The 24,333-nt window shown below is 39.1% G+C and overlaps 1 protein-coding gene across 2 annotated transcripts in view; it reads right to left on the bottom strand.

The window, feature by feature from the left end:
* Positions 1–1,476: 1,476 nt before the first annotated feature.
* Positions 1,477–24,333, bottom strand: part of myo1ea (myosin IEa) — a 47,796-nt gene continuing 24,939 nt past the window's right edge. Inside the window, exons 10-29 of one of the 2 annotated variants that reach the window (XM_035651921.1) lie at positions 20,701–20,897; positions 20,503–20,583; positions 19,736–19,822; positions 19,543–19,626; positions 17,697–17,864; positions 16,603–16,688; positions 14,342–14,423; positions 14,000–14,106; positions 12,614–12,712; positions 12,189–12,333; positions 9,141–9,255; positions 8,884–9,053; positions 8,648–8,793; positions 6,516–6,662; positions 6,024–6,181; positions 5,481–5,570; positions 5,176–5,380; positions 4,367–4,402; positions 3,145–3,314; positions 1,477–3,022 (exon numbers count right to left, since the gene is read on the bottom strand). In XM_035651921.1, the coding sequence (XP_035507814.1) occupies positions 2,946–3,022; positions 3,145–3,314; positions 4,367–4,402; positions 5,176–5,380; positions 5,481–5,570; positions 6,024–6,181; positions 6,516–6,662; positions 8,648–8,793; positions 8,884–9,053; positions 9,141–9,255; positions 12,189–12,333; positions 12,614–12,712; positions 14,000–14,106; positions 14,342–14,423; positions 16,603–16,688; positions 17,697–17,864; positions 19,543–19,626; positions 19,736–19,822; positions 20,503–20,583; positions 20,701–20,897 (2,450 nt within the window). In that variant the 3' untranslated portion in view covers positions 1,477–2,945. The remainder of the gene's footprint in view (positions 3,023–3,144; positions 3,315–4,366; positions 4,403–5,175; positions 5,381–5,480; positions 5,571–6,023; positions 6,182–6,515; positions 6,663–8,647; positions 8,794–8,883; positions 9,054–9,140; positions 9,256–12,188; positions 12,334–12,613; positions 12,713–13,999; positions 14,107–14,341; positions 14,424–16,602; positions 16,689–17,696; positions 17,865–19,542; positions 19,627–19,735; positions 19,823–20,502; positions 20,584–20,700; positions 20,898–24,333) is intronic. The other variant, XM_035651922.1, reaches the window with a different exon arrangement.

The raw sequence follows: 24,333 nt of genomic DNA, 5'->3' as shown, positions 1-24,333 counted from the left end.
AGTAATAAATAGGAATGTCTGCTGGTGGATTTTAAGAGTTTGAAAAATTCAAACTAAATGTGATGTTTAAACCATTGTAGTTAAAACACAGGACCATGTGCAGTAGCTATTACAGCCACAAGGTGGACATAAAAAAACACTGAATTTGTCAGTGGAGCATAAAAAGAAGAGCTGCACCAAATCAAGTCTTGGTGCAAAGACAATGATCTAAAAAAGAGTAAAGTTTGTTTATTAGATCCATGAAACAACCTGTGATGTGCTGCCCTCAACCATCAGAGCATATTGTGTTAAAGTTTCTGGTAGCAGCAGCTGATACTAAACATACAGCTATAATTTAGTGATGTTTAGGGAATAAAAATGTATCTTCTGTATGTTTAGTTGAACGAAACTGGAAAAAAATAAGATTAGCTTCAGGTCTGAGTAGAGAGGGGACGTTGGACACTGGGAAATGTGAGCAAAAATATGTGTCTGCATAGCCTTAGATCAAACTTATACTCTTATAAGTCACTACACAGCTGAAGGATTCACCTACACAACAAATAATGCGACAGTAGTGGCACCCATCGTTGGTGCACTGCAGCAGGTGAACAGCCAGAGCAAATGAACACTATGTACCTGACTACTGTGTTATGTCAGTGCACTCTGAAAATGATTTATAGTGGCCTTTAAAGGTACATTTTAAAGAATTTGGAACAGAAGCTCAGGGAGGAAATAAACCTGTTGTAGGTTCCTCTACAGGTTCTCACTCAAGATTAATAATCCAAAGGACTGTTGCTTAAAATAGACCTTTTTAACAGCAGACATCTTGACTTGTCACACTAGGAAAAGCACAGGTGTTGCTAATAACATTAATCATAGCTCATGACAGTGTGACAGCCATTAGTTCATTTAATTATTCACACCTGTGCTTGTCCTACTGTGGCATGTCAAAATGGCTTCCATGAAAGCCTATCCTATTGTGTTTATTGGAAATGCGTAAAATGACGGATGTCACAGAGCTAGATAAAAAATAAATTCTGTCCCCATTATTGAAAGAGATAATGGTGAGGACAGTTCCCATAATTACTACTGAACACATTTTCCCATAATTTGAGGGATTTAGTCACATGAAATGCAGTTTACAGGAAACAATTTCAATTTACACATACAGTATTTAGACTCAGTGTTCTTAAATTAAATTTTAGTCAAAAAATAAAGAAAAGCATTAATTATTTAAGCAATTTCCTCACCAGAACTTTATTCCTGATATAGTGGAAATAGCCCTTCGGATCAATTATGTAGGGAAACTCTGTGGTATATATTTGAACAGTTAAATTAATTTATTACATTTAGCAAAAAGTGATTATTTAGTAGGATTTGGTCAAAATGTGTCTGTAACTTAAATTATTGACCTCAGTATTTCTCGGCATGTGGATACGGTGATAAACATAACATCAGAGTGATCATTGTTCATATAATAAAAACAAAACAAGGCAGTTAAATATACAATATTACATGCTTTATTAAAATCTACTGGTTTTTTTTTTATTGCACAAGGATGTTTTCAACCATCCAAGATCAAGCTATATTTGATGATGCAGAAGATCTATGACAGAAGTCCCAGCAGTTTTCACTGACTCTAGAATAATGTGGTTATTTGATAAACAAAAACAAAAAAATTAAGATTAGGAATGTGTAAGTAATGCAACAGCAGTGCAAAAAATGTTCTGAAACAGTCAAGCGGAAGCAAAAGGAATCCTTTGTAGTGCCACGGAAAAATGTCAACAAATTTCTGTCACCTAAAACGCTTCGACAAAACAAAAATCCATTCACCCTATAGTCTGTGAGAACCATTATTAACTATCTGTTAAAGCAGCCCTGTGAGTATCAAAAGCAGAAAGAATAATAAAATACTAAGATCCTTCAGAGAAAATACAAAACAATTAATTTAAATCCTAACCAACAACAGGTGTACTCCTAAATATGAACACATATACAGAATCAGATCTAAAATGCCTGTTTTTATCATTTCATGTAAACAAATCGTTCTCCTCAATAACTCTGCTTATTGCTAGCTTGGCAACCTGTCTTTTGTAGACTTGACTTACTGGCTGTGGCATGAACGAGTGAAGATGTCTGTGTCCAAGGTAGTACCTGTACCAATAAAGTGCTAATACACCACAGACAGCATGCTCAGGTTACAGTATATGTGGCCCCTACTCTGTGTCGAAAATATACTGGTGTGATAGAATAACAAAAACAACAACAAAAAAAATACAGATGAAGGTGGTTTTCCAGGTGATTCACCACTTGACCGCTTTGCCCTTTGAATGATATTTTTGCAGGTGTGGAACAGATCTATTAAAACTCATATCGCTTTGGTATTTTAAAATCATTAAAAAATCACAGTGTGATGATTTACTGAAACTCCATTCCCTGTAAGTAGTTACAGTTTTGCACCAAAATAAATATTCCTGGTAAAGCAGCAGTCCAGTCAGTTTTGACACTGAGATAACCGCCTTTGATTCAGCAATCAAAACTTCATCTAAAAAACGAGAAATCACAGCCTGGTCCCACAGATTACGCATACTTCATTCCAAAGCTTCAAAATGTTTGAGCTCAAATCCTCTGCAAGATATAATTGACAGTAAGGAGAACACAGAAAGCTATAAATACAATAAATAGTTTTGTTCAGTACTCGAAGGGACTGTGGAGGAAAACAGACCCCGAAGTCAAACAGTCTTCTCGTCTTTTAAGCCTCATTTCAAGCCTGACGGTCTTTTGGTCTAGCGGTGTAACCGAGAGTTACATTCATTTACTACAAAGGCAGTAGTGGAGGAAGTGTGAGTTTCTCTCCTCAAGCAATCTCAGTGTTTCTCTCTCTGACTGGAAGCTCCATCCCGTCCTCTGAGAGGGTCAGCAGGGACGCAGCAGGCTCTCCTACTCATGCTGTAAACCGGTAGCTCCTAGATCTTGGTGACGTAGTTGTTGGGGAAAAGTCCCTGCTTTCCACGAAGTCGTCCTGTCCACCACCCGGAGGCATCTAACCAACAGACATGACCAGGTTAGTGTCACATTTCAAGCTCACAACATCTGATATTGAGATCATAACAAAAAACAGGACAAAAAGCCAAAGGTGCAAATGTCGTCTCGTCCCGCGCTTACCCTCTTTGATGATGTCGATAACGTCGTCAGCGTTGAAGCTGAGCTCATCTGTGTCCTGAGCATCGTAGGCGTACAGAGCTTTGCACTGGGGCACCTGGGGTTTGGGTTTGGGTGCAGGTTTGGGTCGCCCTCCTCCTGGTGGAGGTCTGCTGGCTGATGGTCTGTGGGCTCTGAGACATTAAAAGAAAAAGAAAAAGAGGGAAAAGACATGACTATCAGGAGGTTGCTAACAGTACATGATAGTTCACTGTGCTGCAGTGGCTGTGAAGTTAAGTCACAAGAAAGTGAGGTGTTTTTTTTATGGGATCTTTAACAAAGATCATCCCAGGAATATGTGTCCACGTATAACCACCATCTTGTGTTTTGCGATTTAGATTAAAAACAGGTGTGTTTTTTTATTTTCAATCCGACAGCAACTATAAATCCTCCTGGTTAAATGTGTGTCAAATTATGGGAGCGTAAAGAAATACTTACACACATACTGTGTAATGCACTTAATGCTTCCTCATTCATTTTCACAGAATGCAGTTGTTCACAAAACAGCCACAAGATGGTGATTGAGTACACACTTTCACAAATGAACTGAGACTAAGAAATGTTTGAATTCCATGAAGCCTTTCAGAGCAGAGCGTGATCCAGAGTGAGTGTTATTATTCTGTATACTGTCTGTCTTCATTTACCCTGTATGTATACTGTATATTCTCTCTTCAATTTATTTTTTAGACACAATGCCAAATGTAATAGTAAAGACTGAGACAGCTTAACTCTACTGCTCAACTAACTGAGGATCAGTCAGTCAGCAGTAAGCAGACAATGGTTACTTTATACTGAGTAAAAATATGTCTTCCTTCCAGTGAGGTATGTGTACATGAAAGCAACTTTCATCCTCAATGGTCCTTTAATAAAAATAAAAAAAATCAGAAGAGGTGCACAGCAGGGATTCTTTCACTACAAAAATTCTTTCAAGGATCTTTCATTAGAGAAATGAAAGATCTATCATATTAAGATGAACTGTGAAGAATTCCCATTTGATACCAAAGAAAACTGAGCAGCAGCAGAAAATGAGATATTAGTTGCAGACTACAGTTGGCCTCTTTTTAGCGAGTCTGAATACCAGTCGAAAACCAAAATGTACAAGAGAAGAAGCATCAAAATGTCTTGCTGCTGAAAGCTTTTCTAGTCCCGATCCACCACCCAAAACACGGCAAACACTCAAACTCACATTCCTCCATTTGAAGTTGGCCGTCTGTCTCCATTACTACAAAAGAATAAATCATCCAAATTATGCCAAATTACAGAAACACAACTGTGTGTATTAGTGTGTGTCAATGGTACCTGTGGGAATGTGACCTGAGACACTGTACAAATATAAATGATCTTACAAGTATTTATACAGAGTAGACACAAGAATGTAAATACTGAATGGGAGTCTGAAGTAACCTAATCCCATTTTTAAAAACACTGCTACAATGTTGAGTCATATTAAGCTGAATGAGAATTAGAAGCAGCTAATAGTCTCACACTAAGTAGATTAATATGTGAGTCATAGTTGTGCTACAGTTTACTGTAATAGAAAATAGAAAAGGGGGTCTGGTCTTCTGAGAAAATGACAGTTCTGGTGCAGAAAAACCTCACATCACTGCACACTTTTTGTTGTCTGGTAGTGTGACACTGAGATTTGCATTTACAAAGACACTCTGGTCGATAAGATATGAAACTTGACAAAAAGGCCAAATCACCTGCCGATTATAACAGAACCACAAACCTACTGAATATGTCAGAGGGAGACGTCTGCAAAGTCATGACATTAGGAGGAGTTGTCCCATGATGAAACTAACAGGGATATGGTAGACCTATAAAGTATGAAGGGTTGCCAAATGTGACTGCATCCAGTTTAATAGGATCCATGTTTGTACAGTAACAGTACAGTTCTTCATTTTTCTTGACATGTTACCTACGTGTGTTATTTTGTCTACTCCTGTGCGTGCTGTGTGGCGTTTTGCCTTTATTGTGTTAGTGCCGGTTTCTCACCCTGCGGCTCCTTGATCAGGGACTCTCAGACATTCCAGGTTGGGCTGTGGCCGGCTGCCGCCTCGTTCCTTTAGCTGGTTGATGTTGCTGGGCAGGAAGGGGCGTGTGGCGTTGCCGGATGAGGGATGCCTCTGGCTGTGATGCTGTGAGTTCCTCTGATTGGCTACGTGGTTTGTGTTTTTAATGCCACCGTTCTGGTGAGCAACTGCGAAAAAAATAAAAATAAAAGATGAGTTTGAACAGTCCACGTGGATTTAAGAAAAGCATGTTCTGATCCTGTAAGATGGTGGATGGAAACACTGTACCTGGAGGTCCAGGTGCAGCCCGTGAAGGGATGTTCTGGTGAGTTCTGGACACATTGGAGCGACCCTGAGTGAAGCTCTTCCTGGTTGGGCCTGAGGATGAGATTTTCAGCCATTTAGATTGACAACACATAGAGTAAAGGAGAAAATAAAGTCTTAGCTGAAAGAAATTAAGAGAAGAGGGGTTAAGCTGCATCTGAATGTGTACTCTTTAGAGATAGGACCAAGTCACAAGTAAATGTCCTGACAGTTGAGTTGAGGTAGTTGGGTTGAGTTCATCATCAAATTGAATGCTTTTCAATGTTAACCCCATTGACTTAAAACCAACAGATTAATAGTTTGTGCCAATTTAAAATAATGAAAATCATGAATGCTTTTCATGCCTTCATTTGGATAGTGACAGCTTGACGATAAGACAGCTTGAAGATGTCGTCAAATTCACGACTCCATCATGTGACTTGAGTCCACACCTCTGGTATACTGTATGTTATCACAGCTCATAGAGAGAACGGGTCATTTCTGTTCATTGGGTCTGTTAATACTCACGTGTATTCTTTGGAAGCCCAGGGCCAACGCTGACCTGCAGAGATTTGCTTGAAGGCTTCAGTACAGGCATGTCTCCCTGACTCTGGACAAACAGGACCTGCCGGGTGCCTCCCCCGCTCAAGAAGCCCCAGTTCTCCTTCTTCAGCTTTAACTCCAGTCTGAGGGACAAGAATTAATAAAATTATAAAGTTACATTCTCTTTAAATAGCCCCTGTGACTTCATTAGGACATTATTTGAGGAGTCTGATCCCTGTGAAAAGCGGACTTATTGGCCAGTTTTTTTTATTTTTGTGCTGCTGAATCTATTATTTATCTTCAATAAATTATTAAAGACATTAAGTCTCAAATACATTTTAGAGGTGCAGATCAAACGCACACAAAGAAGTAATTTCCTTTACAGCAGCAATACGTTACTTTACTGACTGTGGTTGATTTGTTTATTGTTTGGAACACCAACTTTGGTCATGGATTAGTTTTTGTGTGCGTACTTACGTGTTACTAAACTTGAGTGGTAGCTTCCTCTGGGTCTTCTCCTCAAACCTGCGGGCCAGTAAGCTGATGAACTCCGTCTTAAATACACACTCCAGCAGGCTGTCATACTCCTGCTCGTGCATGATCATGAAATCATCCTGCATTGTACTGAAAAACAAGAACATAACAGTTACTGAGACGCTCATGTGTGATACAACATATAAGTCTTCGTATCAGCTGTGATATGAAACTAATCGTACCAAGAGAAAAAATATATTCACAGGATTTTTATCATATTGTAAAGACACTCTGCCCTTTCACCGTTCTGCTTTGATGGAAGTTAAGATGGAGACTCAGAATCATCTTTCACATTTGCATAGAAACAGAGAGGGGCCTCACAAAGCAGCTCACATCTGAAGAGGGAAGACAGCTTGCCCGTAACCCACACAAGGATACTTTGTTCCTCCCAGTGAAGTGGAGTTTTTCCTCTGATGAGCTTTTTACAACTCCTGCTTTCGCTCATTGCACCACCTGGTCCGTATTACCCCACTGACTCAAAAGCCACATGCTCGCACCAACGGTTCTGTGATTTCTACCTCTAAATCAAGTTATGCAGCGTTCACATAGACAACAAAGGCTGCACAACCCTTTCAGTTCCTTTTATTCTTTTTTTCTTTTCTTTGTAGTAAACTAGTCTCAATTCTTTCATGAGAATGTGTTTGAGTGCATATTATTTCTGAGACCTGCACTCACAAAGGGACAGACATGTATACAAGAGGTGGGTTTAATATACTCCACATGTTTTCAATGTCCCTTGTGTGACATTTACAGGAACATGGGAACTTGTGTGATTGGAAATCCAGGCTGTGGCTTTGAAGTAGATTCATGACTTTCTGCAGTGCAATGTGCCCCTGAAAAACAATCTGCTGCATGTTGAGCAGCCTTTGTCTTGTTTTGGAAACAACTCATTACCTACTGGTATCTTCCCATATACGTACAAATAAAAAAATTTTCTTATATAATATATATATGTTCATAACATCACATGTGTCTTGTGTATGTAGTGAAAACACAAAAGGGGTTTAATGGCAGCATGACTGTGCAGATTCTTCTGTATGCTCATCAGCGTACATATGTCATGTCAAGGGAGCCCCAACGAAGAGACATAGCAAGAAACAACATGTAGTAGCAGACAATGCACATAATGTAAAATAGTGGTTTTATTTTTATTTTATATTAGGTCTTTACAATGAATCAAAATATTATGGAAATCGCAATATGATGCAATATCCAAGTCGCAGAAGCTGCTTTCTTTTGAAAAAGATAAAATGTAAAAACAGCATTATCATGAATTCCCTGGTCTACAAATCTTGTTCTCCAGATGTAAGAAATTTTGTTTGTTATGTACATACCACAACAGATGTCATATCATCATGGTTTTAATCGCTTGTTTTCAGTGAAAATGAATATTGTGGTGCAAAAATGATCATCCCCACTGATTGTCATCGTGCAGCCCTACTTTATATATATATATATATATATATATATATGTTTTATTGGTATCTTTTAGTGAGGACTTTTTTGTCAAAGGTTTGACCATTTGTTGCAAAAATAATATGCATTTGAGAGATGCCCCTCTGTTACTCTTTGTAAGCTTGACAGGATGTCCATTAGCTGGAAAACCCCCCACGAATTAACGTAGCTGAAAACAATGAAAGAAACATTGTTATTGAAATAATCATAAATGCGAGTGCAGCAGGAGTTCAATTTGCTGGGAAACAGGAGGGGTTGTAGAAGCAGGGCGCAGCACTTAAAGTTGACATACGCAGATAGAGTGTGCGCTGAATTTGTTCATGTGGACGGATTTTGTTTGCTGTGTTCATAAAGGCTTGAACAGTATGTGGAACATGTGACTTAAAAAAATGACATCCGTGTCTGCTTCAACTACCGTGAGCCTCCATTAAAAAGGATTTTATTCCTTTTCTGTCTAGAGCAAAGTTAGAGTGAAAAGCTGTAGGCTCAGTGAAGGAAGATGTAAGAGCCTGTATATCTGTAGATATCTGATACAGATGTTACAATACTTGAAATATTACAACCCAGTTTGTCCCAGATTTAAGGGAACTGTGTGCTGTAAGGCAGAAACTACTTTGTACCTGAGAGACACTGCCAGGATCTTCTCCACATCAATCCGCCTCTTCAGCACCTCTGTCACCTGCCCTTTCTCTGGTCCCTGTTTCACCTTCTCTCTTCCAATCAGGTACACAGACTTTGGGGTCAGGATTAAGTCCCTCTTAATCCCCTGGACAAAAAAAAACAGAAGAACGTTAATCATAAATGTTGTGTGAGTTGTTTAGCTACAGAAACAGGCTGCAGACTGAAGGAGACCAACCTTGAAGCGACGGTCATATTTCGTGACTTTGTCTGCAAAGTCGATCTTTTCTCTCTTCCCCAGGAACTGTCGGAGCTCGGGCCTGTCATCCATGCCAATGTAGTCACCTACAAAGTTTCTGTTGAGACTGTGTCGCCGCCTCTCCTTCCGGTTCAGCAGTAGGTCGGACGCTAGATAAACCCGAGAGAAAGAGAGTGAGAGACGGATAGAGGCAGACAGACGGACAAATAAAGATGTAAAGATATGACTTCACTCACCTTCTTCCCTCATCTGGACGTACTTCTTGCGGGCCACGTATTTCCTCCAGGCTTTTTGGATGATTCTGGCGTAGCCGTCAAACTTGCGTTCCCTCGTCTCTTCCAGCAGAAAGAGCTGTGAACACAAAGAGACATAGAGTGAGAGACTGGCATACCTCAGTGCACAAACCCAAACACACCTGAACAGACTGAATGGAAGGAATGACTGAACATACATACTGAACATGCCTGCGTACAGCTGAATACACAAAGCCAAATATCTGCTCCCAATCTCACTGATAACGTTTAGATTTCTTTTGCATTTAAGTTTTATTACTACTAAACTACTGTGCACTTTGGTTTATTTTGGTATTCTTCTGTATTATGGTGTTCTGTTTTATATCTTATTCTGACACTTTATTTAATGTTCTCTCTTTTGAAATAAGTTTTATTGCCAATCCAAATTTGTAAAATGAAAATAAGCCTGGAAATAAGAGGAATGATGAAGCATAAAAAGCACAGGTTCATACTTTTCAAGACTGTCCTACAACAATATTCAAGTGCCCATATGAACATTGAAATAGCTTTTACTTGCAGTAATCATTCCTCCTGTTCCTAATGCACTTCTAATGGAAGTGATGGGAGCCAAAATCCACAGTCTTCATTCTGTGCAAAAATATGTTCCAAAGATTATCTGAAGCTAATATGCGGCTTCAACAGTCTGACTTTGAAAAATCAAGAGAGTATCTGCGAAAGTTACAGTCTTTTTTTTAATATGAAATTCCCTCTTTGTGTTACTATCCCGCCACTGTAGCTCAGCAAGGAAACACTATCTGGGGAAACACAAAGAGGGAATTTTGTACTAAAAAGACTATAACTTAAACTGTTGGAGCCTCATATTAACTTCAGATAAACTGAATTATATTTGATGTATGTTATGAAGGGATTTTCTACTTTCAGTTGGAACAGTAGGGATGCTTGTGAGTATTGAGATACAGCTGAAAAAATGTGAATCTATCCTTTAAAGCAGGATCATTTATTGATATTGATTAGGTTATCTGTAAAAAAATGTATTTGCACTTTCTGTCCTGTATATATAATAATATTTATTAATTGTTTTACATTGTTTGGTATCATTAATACAACACTTACTCGTATACACATAAAAAATATTATTCTAATCTTTGGCTTATTTCATCACGTTCCGGCTCAAGGAGATGACTCTGTGCCAACACCCCACCAGTCGTCCAATATGTCATTTCCTGATGGGCCTCTAGACACGCAATCGCACTCTCTGCTCTCTCCCTCCCAGACTAAACATCCTGCTCACTGCTGTAACAGGCCAGGCATCAACACGGCCGCCCACGGACCGCAGTGTGACGGGACAAACCACCAACAACACCAAAACACAACAGATTCAGTTTAGCCACAAAAGCTGTGAGGAGAAAAACTCCCTGAGTCATTGATTGAGACAGTGACACCACGTAATCACTGAGACCGGATGAATGATTAAACTTCCTAGGTGACAAATCCAAGAACAAACAGCAGGTGGGGTTTTTGGTTTATACTTGGTGATGAGTTTAGCTCAAGAAGGAATAAATTATAGTCAGAGGAAGTTTCAAACTTCCTAATATCTGACTGGAACTTCAAACCAAAGCAGTAATGGTCATTATTAGGACTGCAACTATTTTTTTTATTATAAATTAATTAGTTCACTTATGTATACTACTAACTGATTAATCAGTGCTTTATTGTAGTATTTATAAGCACCATGCAAACATTTCATACATGATTTATAACACACTAGAAGTGTTCATCAACTTATGGGCACCCATAAGTTAATTAAGTGGAGGTTTGTGCGTAAACAATTAATGAAAATTTAATAAAATAACAGGTGTAATAATATAAATGTTTATCTTCGTAGACATCATAAATGCTAACAAATACTACACTATGCACTGACTGTCCATTATTGTGCATATTTATTAAATGTTCGTATAGTGGTTATAAATGCTAAATAAGGGAACTTAAAGTCATTAAATGATTTTAAGTTGATCTCAGAATTGTTGCTGTGACAACATCACGTTAACTTTAAGCTGTAAATGGCAAAAAAATAAATAAAATAATAAACTTTTAAACTGAAACACATATAAATGTCAACTCTGCCTCAGCGAACCTCTGACAGACAGTAAGCCACCGCTCATCTATCACCACTTCCAAGAAGAAACTTTTCTCCAACATCTGGCTCAAACAAACTTCACTTATTACATCGAACAGAAAAAAATCATTCATAAAACTAATTAGCTTGTGTCAGTGTCTTATCAGACAGAGAGGCTTGTTTTTAGAAGCCTGGCAGCTCATTTCAGCGGGGTGATATTTGCGTTTCATAAGCACACCTCAATGACTTGGACTCTCAGTCTGGCAGGGTGGGGGATGGGGGCTCTTGGCATACACGGCTGCAATGAATAAGTAAAGGCATTCAGGATCAGCTGTAAGGCCTGAATTAAAACTAAGATGTCTGTGTATTAGCTTCAAAACATACATCTGTGTGTGTGCACGTGCACAATCGTTGGTGCACGATGTGTACAAATGTTAAGTGAGAGGTTTCACACAAGTACTGCTTTCATAGGAATCATGAAAAAAGTAGTTATGGTGGAAAAAGACAAGCCTTTACGATGTCCCCCCAAACTCTGCAACCACAGCCTGTACTTGTGTTTTAGTTCCAGAGCAGTGTTGACTCAGTGCTGACGTGGTGCAAGGGTCGGGTTCAATCTCCTCCCCTACAACTGGGATTCGAGCTTGATTTGGGACAGTAGTGCCCTTTTATGGTGTTTAGTGTAAAAATGGTGAGTTCAGTTTTTTTCCTGCTAACTAAAAGGCTTTTTACATGCCAGCAGACATTCTGACATGTGATTTGAGTTCTACTTCTGTACAAGGATAACGTGAAAAGGTTGGGCTGAAAGTTTTTGCTCTGTAGTACCTTTTCCTGGATTGCTTTCTTATATTTTATCATAAAGGGCAAAAAAACTTGATGTGACGGTCTGAAGGTAAGACGGGCGTCAAACATACCGACTCGGGGGCTTTAATGAAGATCTTGGTGCGTCCAAGCTGGAACTGATCCTGATCCATGTTGACAGACCGTAAGAGATGAAGGACGCCTTGTTTCTCGTCTCCTCGCCACGTCGGCCAGGACTCTTTGGTCAGGATGGCGTATCTGAGGACAAGAAGGTTAAGCAGAAATAAAGCATTTGACATGAGGAGGGGTGGGTGTCTGGGTTTGGATGGGACGTTACATAATATGGCACAGGTTAGATTTTCTCTCCCAAATTCGATTCCAGTACCTAAACTCAGGTACTGGATATGGGTGCTCTCTTTTTGATAGCACTGGTATCTGACATGAGGTGGTTGATACCCATCATACCCACACACCCTTCTTTCAACCAAATCCTATTCAAAAATAAATATATCCTCACTGTGAGTCTGTGACATGTTACCTGTTGAGGAACTTCCTGAAGACTCTGCGGTAGGCGTATCCAGCACGCCTCACCCTGATGTTCTCCTTCAGTCCCAGGTACTCCACTTGGTGCTTTACTCTAAAGACAGGAAGGACCCAGGAATCAACATTAGGACAAAATGAACAGACTTCTTTCTCTTTTTTGGTATTTCTGCCTTAAAAATTAATTGAACAATTTATCAATTATCAAAATCGTTTCAGCTTTAAACCAAACATATACACACATATACGTGTTGACCACTGATGCCTCTGAATGCATGATTTTTTTCATATCCAACCTCATTTTATAAGGTTTTGTTCTTTACTTCTGACACTGTGATATGTTTGTGTTGTATGTAGCTAATTATAAAATATGAGAATACTGCAGTTAATCAAGTGTCTGAACAGACATAAAATATATATCCTAATTTAATTTACTTTGATTTATAACCACAACTAGCTTGCATTTTACTATCAGCGGTTAGAGTTATCAGCTCTATTGCACATGAAGCTCCGACTTCATTAGCGGAAGGGATAATCATTGTATGCAAAACGGCTGCATTTTGCTTTTCCCTTAAACAAAGACCTTAAGCACTACTTAGTACACTCAGACTTCCTGTGAAAACAGCAGTTCCGGTGCTAATTAATGAGCCACCCTGCACCCAACTCACAACAGGAAGGTCATAGGCTCTGAACAATACAGCCACACTCCGCAGCTGAACATGTAATGCCCAAAGCTTGTGTGCAAGGAAGAAAGAGCGGGAAACTGAAACAAAGGGACAGAAAACATCCAAAAATGAGCAAGAAAAACCCAACGGCTGGAAGCAGAACAGGTCAGAACAATGATCCAGTGTTTGCTTTTTATGTGAAAGCAGTTAGAGACTCTGGTCTGTGTTTATCAAACGGCAGAAAGTGAAATCTTGGACGTGGCATTTGTTGTTTGTTTAAAATAAATGTGGCACTGATTTTGTTGTTGCAATCACTTTCAATGCATATTTACTGTCTGAACTGGTCAATATGGAACTAAATTATTTGTATCATCTGTTTTCTTTGCTCTAGTTGCATCTACCACCAGCTGAATTATTTTTGTTTCCAATTTTCTATTATTTCACCCTCATTTATAAATCACAAATATATTAGATTGAGACTTTCACACAAGTAAAAATAACTTTATAAAAACTTTATTTTAAAGAATGAACAATATGGGTGAATGGTCAGCTGTTCCTTCTCAGAGCATACATGTGACAAATGATGTGTTAAAAGCGGCTCTTAAATGTTACTTCATAGAGTCACTTAATAAATGTGTTTGATACACACAGGCCCTGGACGGTTGGAGTCATGTGAGATTGTGAGGAGGACAGCGGGACACAGTGAGTCAGTCACTTACCGGCTCTCTTCCCAGTCTCTGGGCTTCTTGGTTTCGTTGGGTTTGATGCAGCGGATGTAGTGTGGAGTACATTTCATCAGTGTGCTCACCAAATCATTGGCTTGTTTCTAAAGGGGGGAAAGAGCAAAATCAAGAAAGGGGGGTAAAGATAATGACGAGAGTGATGATCATAATGACGCTGAAGGCACAAAATGCCATGACTGATTATCCAGCACTTTACTTGACACTATGACTGCTGAAGGACACTTCACACACACATTATCTTTTCAAAGGCCTTTTCCCACAGCAACCCTGATAAAGAAGAGGGACAGGTACACACTGTACACTTTGCTGAACACACACCTTTATTTTGCTGCCTGCAGTCGTGGGTCGACCTTTCTTTTCAGCGTTGAGGTTTTCTGGAAACAGTGCTCTGATGAAGGCGCTGTTAAGAGAACAAAGGTGAGGAGACTAGGAGTTAGGACTGACACAGAAAGGCTGGAATCATCCTTGTATGAATAAAACCCTGAAGATAATTGAGATCCCCTGGCAGTCAAAAAACAAAACACAGTTAATTTTTAACGAACCAAGGACCTTTGACAAAGGTCACTGGTTTAAATTCCTGAAGCACTTGGGAAGGTCTGAGTTTGGGCTGGGTGGGAAAACAAGAGATGTGTGTGTGTGCACACTGTGCTGTATTTGTACAAACACCTCCCTTTCCAAGGCCTCTGCAACTTAGTGTATGCTATTATTTAACAGCACGCTTGGTTAAATAAAATGTGGCCTTTTGCCTATAAAAGGAAAAATAAAGAAGAATGTATAGTGATATCTCATATTTCATCCAGTATTTTTCACCCATGTCTTTCTTTAAGTGATCTTTTCTATGAACCGTAGATAGTTTTTGACTTATGCTTATCTCCAAAGTACAGAGAAAGAAAAGAAAAGAAAAACAGTAACTTTTACATTAAACCTCTTACTTTCTCCCAAAAAGGCTGAATATATGGACATCAACAACATACTGTATGTGGGCTTGGTTAACCAGTGTTCATCTACACTGGATCTCAAGAAATAACATTTTTGTCAACTGCAAAACTTACAATTTACAGCTGTAGTGCTTTATAACAACATCATTATCATTGCACTATGATGTGTTGCTGCTGGTCAGAATGTAGCAGATATTTGTGAAGTTTCCATATCTTTAGGTCTTCTCTCAATTGAACAGAAACTCAACTTATTTTAAGAATATCTTAAAGGAAAGTAGCGTTTTTGTGTTTTTATTGTGACAATTAAAGTAATCTGCAGCCGTGGACGGAGCCACGACATTATTCTTGAAAATGATTCAGTATCTCATCAATTTGGACTCAAATGCTTGTGTTTCAGCAAGTTCCTGCAATTAAGGAAAATGCTACACCCACTTTATAAGATGGAGTAGAAGCTCTCCCTCGAGGTTGAATGACGCCAACGTTTTACTCAGAGATGTAAATTAAAATTAACGATGATGTCTTGTAGTTTTTCTTAGCAGTTATGCTTTAAATTGAACACTTTTAAATTATTTATTCAAACACATCCAAGAGGCTTGCCTGGGTTATCAGATGAACGACAAGCAAAAAATAATGTTTTCACTTTTGTGATCAGCACATCAGTCATTCAGGCGTATTCAAGTATACAGCTCCTTTTGATCTGGGTCGGCTGTTCTTGCTTTGAAAGCTCACACAAACATTTGGTGACTATCAGGCCTGGTTTAAAGCTGACACGTATTCAACTTTCTCATGTCGCCTTTGGTGTTCATTGTTTTATTATTTTCTTTGTGCTTTTTCATGTTTCATGTCAGTTTTTTCCCCCATCCCCTTTCTGGCTTTCTCCCACATTTATATTTGTTTGATTTTAAACATCTGACTCAAGGCTATGGACACAGAAGAAAGAATCAGCAGGTTGTGTGTACAAATACACCAGAAGTCTGCTAATACTGTCCAGCTGACAATACTGGCCATTCCTTTCTTCTCGATTTAGACCTGCTGCTCTAAGGAATGAGGCTGCTTCCTTCCTTCTTAGGCTTCCTTTGTGTGTGTCTGTGCCAAACTCTTTTATCTATGTATGTATATACAGTATGTTTGTGTGACTGTTTGCAACATTAAGTGCATGTATATATTTTCCAGCACGTGTCTGAATGGGATTTTGACATAGCCTCCTTTCACGCCTCACGAAACATGCACACAAAGGGGGAAAGCAGTGGCTGAGGCGTGCAGGGGTTACACAGACAATGCAGGCTGTTTGCACAGATGGCCAATTTGACACAAAGAAAGCCCAAGGAGGCAAAACACAGGGGGACCAGACTCCACAATGCAGCCCCGCAGGGAGACTGCACTTGTAAGGCCAGACTGGGTAGACCCCAAAAGCCGCATATCTGGACAGCCGCCAGACATTATTCAGGGCAGAGGGTACGACACAGCCCAACCCTGCACACTTCTGCTACATCCCGCCAGTTTCCAGATTCACTGGAACGTCTGAAACTCTCATTCAGATGTATTCAATTATAACCATATGCATAAGAAAACTCCCTTTAAGTGAGCACCATAGAAATCCTCGCCACATGTCCATGCAATGTGCAAATAGGGGTTACTCACATTTCACTGCTCTGCATCAACTCAATGAGGTCAGTAAAAAGGACGTCTCGGTTCCTTTCGCAGAAACCCTCGGCATCGTAGGACACCTGGAGGAGAGGCATACAAAAGGATTTCTAAAGAGACATCAAAGGGGGCGAGGTTAAACTGTTTGAAACCTCCAACAAAATGAAAGATGACACCTGTGTGAAAATAAAAAAAATTGTGACTGATATTCTGGCCTAAATCAGTGGCTTGAATTTTATGGGAAAAGAAAATGAAGGGTTGCCGATCCAAGCTTTACACCTCCCAGGATTAGCTTCCTTATAAAACTAGCAGTGGTTTAAAAGTGTATAAATTAAACCGTGTTATTTATGCTGTACTATACTGTAGGCTGAGACTGGAGGAATGTTTTGAGCCTGGTCGTGGGAGCCCCTCAAGTCTTTATGGTACGGCTCATTAAGCCTGTGGCATGTGTGCCAGTCTGAGGCCACCACACATCTGGAGAATGACACGGGACAACCTCGGCTCAGACCACCAGATTGAAAATGATCATAAAAAAAAAAAAGAAGACATCTGATGAACTGAAATGTATAAACTGAATAAGGGGGATTGACATGTATGACTTGTTAGACACTGTTACCTAAGATAAGGGACTGCAGCCATAAATAGACGAAGAAATAGAGAGAAAGGGGTGTTAGTTTAACTTAAAAGGGCAAAGATGACGACATGAACTTCATAATTAAAGTACCAGCTGCATAACTGGTATTTATGACAGATCATACAAGCGGGAAGCAACAGGACCAGCTCCCATACCAACACCATAAAAAATTACATTTTTAATAACTTTCTATTTCGAGAGGTTGCATTCAGCTCCCGACTGTGTGCATAACATGATCGTTTTCAGTTTATGCCACGGCAAAGACAAGTGTATGGAGGTTGCTGTAAACCTTATACTGAATGTCGTAATCCTTCTACCAGAATCAGTGTATGTTAGAAAGTCCAGACTTTATATGAGATATGGACGATTTCCCATTCGATCAGACAGGAGTGCTGTTTGTCAAAAACAAGATGATCGCAATCATCACAGCGAGTGGCGAGAGTGCACTCAGGCTGACCTTGCCGGCGTAGTGGTGGATGATGAAGCCCTGGTTCCAGCTGTTAAAGTGTTCATGGGTGTTGATCTGGACTCGCAGCTTCTGAAGCATGGTCTGGTCGGCCCCCTCGCCCACTGCATGCATGGTGGCGCACACATCATCCAGGATGCACATGATGCCAGGAGGATTCTGGGATTACAAGGAAAACATTTCACATTCAATATACGCTCCAAGGGATATATGTACTAGAGCTGGAACGATGAATCAATGGACAGAAATTGTTTTAAGTCATTTATTAAGCAAAAACTACACTAAACCTCTGATTACTTGCTGATTTTCTTAGTCTTTAATGAGAGTAAACTGAATATCTTTGGGATTCAGATTGTTGGTCGGAAAAAACAAGACTTTTTACGATGTCACCTTAAGCTCTGCAATACTGTGATGGACCTTTTTCACTATTTTCTGATATTTTATAAACCACACAATCGATTAATCACTAATGAAAATAATTGTTAGTTGCAGCCCTAATATGTGCCATTAGAAATTGATAATTAATAAGAAATATAATGAACATTTTTAACCTTTTGACAAAATTAAATATTATAGTAAGGGTTACTTCAGAACAAAGAGTATGTATTCAACATTTTATTCCTCAAATACACCAACTATAATACAAATGTAAATCTAAATCTAACAGAGAAAGCAGCTTTATCACAGCCTCTCACTACTCTCACACTTCCCCATTTGGCTCCATTATGTCCTCAGATGATCAGTGGCTTTCAGTTTGCACAGTGGTAACAGTGTCTTTAACTCAGAGAACACAAGCTCTGTTAAAAGGACACGTGTAAAGTTGTCACTGAATTAACTAAAGTGGGTTTGGTGTAAGGAGCTGAGCTGTCAGGCACTGATACAGATCCGCTGCTCCTCTCAGATGGAGGCTTGTTTTAAAGCCCTTGTTGTAGATTTCATGGATTAAGCCTCTCAGTGGGACAGATAAATCAAATTAAGAGGCATGTCGGCACGTTTGAGGATATTAAGTTGCAAGTCATGGCAACGGAGCAGGAACTTGGCGGGAGCTTGCAACTCAGTTTACAATATGAGGACAATAAAACCAACAAATGTTCATTATTTAAAAGAAACTGACAACTGTTCATATCCAAGTTTGTTGTGATTGTAAATGGATGCACAGGATAATAATACAGTGTTTTAAGATTAACAACTCTGCACTCAATAAAACTTAATTTATTACCTCCACCAAGAAGGTTGTATTTTTAGCCCTGTTTGCTATTTAGATGGATCACATGTCTTTTTTATATTTTCTATTTACAATTTTATTTATTTTATTTAAGTTTACATTTTGTCTTCAATCAAGTCAGTTCAAATCGAAAATATGTTGTTATAAAATAGGACATTTTAATAGATTTTAAAAATATGTATCCCATGATTAGAGCCACAACTAAATTAGTCTGCCAATTACTTTCTTGATTAATCAATTCATCTTTTGGTCTATAAAATGTCAGAATCTGCAAATCAGTTGTTGTCCAATCAACCGTTCTCAAAGTTTTGAGAGAAGCTGGAAGTAGAGAATATTTAAAATTTTGCTTGAAATATAACTCTTAATTGATTATCAAATAGTTGAAGATTTGCTTTCTGATGTTCAACTAATTGATTAATCCACTTATCGTATCAGCTCAAGCCATAATTATCTATTACAATGTGTTTTTGATGAATTTCCAAATACACACGCAGATTCTTTTTAAATAAAACATTTTAAGGATTGTGCACCCTCGGTGGGAATTGAACCCTCCCGCTAAGGATGCATGCTTTCTAGTTTGTTTACTTTATTATTTATTTAAGGTTCATTTACTTTGCTCTCGATGAGATCACAGACGATCTTGTTGTTGAAGTACTCAATCTGAGTCCACTTGATGCCCTCTTGCACATACTCCTCCTACAAAGAGAGATATGAACAGAGATCAGTCAGAATATAAAACATCAAATGAGGCTGGATATTAAAAAAATAAATATAAAAACTGAAGAAGAATGTGAAGTGTTTGTACCTGCTCTGCTTTCAGAGTCAGCTCAATGAATATCTGCTGCAGTTTCTCATTCACAAAGTTGATGCAGAACTGTTCAAATCCGTTTTTCTGAAGGAGAGACGACATAGTTAATAAAATACATACAGGCTAAGTGTGCTTTATCTTCAGTTCAGTATGGATATCCTGTAAGTTCAATGGGCTTTGTTTGGAGTAGGAGTTATTAAAGGAAAGGACCCATTGTGCAATTCACAGCACATACACTGGACCTTCAGCCCGATCCTTATGTGATGGTGGTCGGCAACTTCCTGTCTATTAACCTGTGGCCAACAAAACGCAACTGACCTTTGCTTACATTGTGTATTCAAAGAGAAAACCTTCAAAATAAAAGACAAACGGAGCTGGTGGAGTTGATTAGATACTGTTCACAGTGGATAATGTTATTTAATGTCATGGTACACACTAATAATCTGTACTTGACATTAGGAATCTACAGCTCTTGCAAACCAAAATAATAGAAAAACAGTTGCATTTAGTTTGTCCAATCCTATCAAAAAGTCCAGGACTTCACACGGAACAAACAAGTAATCAGATTAAAAAAGCATGTTAAGGTCTGCTGTCTCGAACAGGAGATAGTACTTAATCCACATACTTTATAAATTAGTCTTATCCTTTGTACTTAATCTGTTTAAATGCTCAAAGTTAATACCTGTTAATCTAATTTATGTGTTGCTGCAGAGTCAAATTCCAGTAGCCATGTGTCAGCCTGTGAAACGGCCAAAAACACTTACTTGGAAAATTTCAAATCCATAAATGTCCAACACTCCGATATTGAACTCCTGATGATCTTTCACCATGGCTTTGTTGATGGACTGAAATCAAAGGAGTGTGTTACTAAATATAAAAAGGTTCATTATAAGTTGTCACAGTTTTATCACTCATGATAATTTTGTCCTGAACTCTAAAACTGTACAAACATGCAATCATACCTCGACCAGGAAGTCAAACACTCGTGAGTGCAGGGCTTTGGAGAGGGCGTCACGTGTGTAACACGCCTGCTCCACATTCAGTGTCACGTCGATGGACTCCACCGCATTTCCCCACTTGCTGTCCATCTTACGGCTCGTCAGTTTCTCCTTCAGACGGTTTTGGTCAATTCCAAGCAGAAACGCAGGAAAGGCTAGAACTGTCAGACAGAAGAGAAAGAAGAGAAACCTTAAAGTTGTGCGTTGTGCATGAATTTAAATACTGAAGACAGGCACAAGCCAAAATAATATTTAATTTATGACAAAAGATCAATTTGGCTATTTAACCGCATCTAAAGACATATCACTGCAACACAGACACAGCTGATTAGTTGATCGCCAGAAAATCAATCCAAAAATGATTGATATTATTCAGCTATCAAAATGCAAACATTCCTGGTTTGACCTTATACAATTTGACAATTTGCTGCTTCTGTAATAGTAAACTTATTTTCTTTAGGTTTTGCAGTGCAGGCTAAACAAATTGCTTTTTTCACTATCTTCTGACAATTTATAGATGTAATTATTAACCCAGAAAACAATGCATTTCATTTAGTTCATACTGTTATGATGAACTGAGAAATAGGTCAGCATGTTAGTCATTAATATAAACATTTTGATTCTCTGAAACAAGAGGCAAACCAGTATGCAAATCAACATGGAGTGATGTAATTTTTGCCATGCAGAGAGAACCACTGCAAATCCAGTGTTTCAATATACCTTTTGCACCGCATTTACTATTATAGATCGGTGAGAAAGTCCCACAAGTCAGAAAAGCTTCCACTGATAACCACAATGCATGCCGTTGTGGTTTAAAGCCACAAAAATTAAGCGATTCTGTAGCTAAACCACCAAAACAAACATCCTCTGGAGTGAATTCAGAGCAGATGAGCTTTGAATTATATCTGAATACAAAATAGAAGAATAGTATTGTGCTAACCCAAAAAAAGAGTGTTGAGAACACCACAGATCATTTGTCCCGACCTGGCGTTGATATTCTCCCCTGAGAGCCCCTCCCTGCCTTATTACAGTGACTCACTTCCCCTAAAAGGAAATGGCTCTCCGGCCTGCAGACTCACTGTGTCTGGGAATGCATTAGACCACTTCAGTAGCTCCCCTTATGGGACATGAGGGTGTGACTGACCATACGCCTGCTTAAATAATGCTAAAAAAAGTCTTTCTTTGTGTTAGGCAGGAAAAGTATGGATTGTATACAGCAGTGTTGAGGCTTTTACAAATGGTTGTGTATGTGAATTTCTAAAACAATGATTGTACACACAAGTTCACCTGCAGGAAATTTGTTAGTCAAAGTGGCAGCGGATAATGAGAGCAATAGCACGGAGTGTTGTCAGGACTGATGTTTACCAAGCATGTGGCTTCACTCATCCCATGGGATGTGACACAATAATCCTGTCACTCAATCCTTCATTTGTACAATGACGACTCTGCTTAACTCAAAATGAAAATAATGTTTGAAATATTGTGAAAATATTGGATATTTGCATGTTTAAGTTCAGGTGTGGGACTCGAGAAAGACAAATTGTCAAACTTTCATAGTTTATTAAGAGTGTCATCTCCTGGGAGTTGTGAAATTATCCTTATATCCTTAATAGTATCTGAGCCTGGCCCTAGCGATTTTTAAAGGAATAGTTTGACATTTTGGGAAATTATTTGGTTCTTCAGCAAAATAATCGATACCATGCACTCTCATACCTGTACACTAAATGATCCTTAGCTCAGCACAAATACTGGCAGCTGGGGGAAACAGCTTGCCTGGCTCTGTCCTAAGAAAACAAAATCCACCTACTAACACCTCTAAAACTCATTTATATGACCTTTTTTTATTTAAAAGGTCCAGTGTGTAGGATTACATAACGATTCCTATTTTCAGGGGATTATACACGAATGAAAACACTCTTATGAATATTATAAAAGCAAATAAGTGCATTTCCCAAACAGGGCTTCTTCAAAACCACAGAACTTTATTCTAAATTTGAGTCAAGAGCTCAAATTTTCCAAAACTCTGTGCATAATGCTGAACCCAAAAATAGTTCTTCTATAGAGAAGTACAAGATCCTAAAATAGTCGTTTTTACAAAACAGTACGTCACTCTCTCGGGATCGACTCTGGAACTGACCCAACCAGCTAAATAATGTCCAAATTATTTGCACAAGTAGTCTAAACATTTCTTGCAACAAGAGATGACGCACTGACTCTTATTGTTGAGTGCAAGTTGAACTTGGCTGGTGAAGTTTCATATGGGGAGCAGGGTTCTGAATATATATTAAAGCACACAGTAAGTTGGACTAGAGGAAACAGGAAAGGCAGAGATTATGGAGTGCCGCTGTTACGTCTGCACAGAACAGACCAAGGCTTTGTATACTGGCAACTGCACCCTCATCTGCATCATACAGACACAGCATGAGGAGGAAGCCGAAAGGAAAAGAAAAAAGAATAAAACGAGGCAGGAAAAGGCGAGAGGGAAGGGGACAGAAGGAGAAGTATTTTTCCAAGTAATTTTAGTCTCTGACGAAATATGTCCAGACCTTCAATAATAGCGTTTTATTTTCTGGTAATCTAGCATGGCCTGGATTACTCCAGACAGTTGGCTGCAGCCCTGCATTAACACAATAAAACTTTAGGGAGTGAAAGTGGTGAGAAAGAAATATCCAAAAAACCAACCAGAGAAGGGCAGCTCAGGACACTGAAGAGAGAAATTCAGAAAGGCAAGAACGCAATGAAAAGAAGAAATTTACCACAACCCAGTCGCATCCTGAACATCAGTACCATTGTTTCTAGCCTCAGTCATACCCATACGGCGGTGTCTCTTTGATGGAGGATGGAAATTCAGACTGAAATATCTCAGCAACTATTGTAGAGACTGACATGATTTTTTTTGTGCATTCATACTCCCCAGATGATGAATCCTACTGACTTTGGTCATGCCCTGACTTTTCCTCTAGTGTCACCTGCAGGTGTTCACATAATATCTAGATCTAGAAATATATATATATATATATACATTAATATCCAGATCATCCATGTTCCCCAGAAGACAAATTATAATAACTCTAGTGCTAATTAGCATGTAAACACACCAAACTAAGACTAAGAATATGGCAAACACTACCCCTGTATGTTAGTATGCTGACATTTAGCTCACTGCTGTGCCTAAGTACAGCCTCACAGAGCCACAAACATGGGCATAGACCATGCAGAAACCTCCATGAACAAGAACTTAGGCCAACGTGGAAGTACCAAAGATTGCAGTTCCTTGACAACTTGATGAATCTCCATTAGGCCCCATATTATTAAAATGCTCAATTTTATGGCAGAAACAAAGATGTTTACAACCTGGTACAAAAAACGGTTTTGGTCTCTTTACCTAATTATATTATGGCTTAAAGTTATACATAATTAACTGTAAGGCTGCTTTCAGTGACAGGTGGGTGCCGTTGCTGGTGGCTGGCATCAGCAACCAGGCCTCATTCAGCCCGCCTCAACTCCACTCACACTCCATGTCTCTGCACAGTTCTGGGTTAGCTGGGAGCCGGCGGAGTAAAGACTGCTGACACGGTGACGGCCAGAGCCGACCAT

The sequence above is a fragment of the Morone saxatilis genome, unplaced genomic scaffold (assembly GCF_004916995.1).
Source record: "Morone saxatilis isolate NCDOM2014 unplaced genomic scaffold, NCSU_SB_2.0 Contig11, whole genome shotgun sequence".
In the NCBI taxonomy this organism is placed as follows: Eukaryota; Metazoa; Chordata; class Actinopteri; family Moronidae; genus Morone; species Morone saxatilis.
This window is presented reverse-complemented; position numbering and strand designations above follow the sequence as displayed.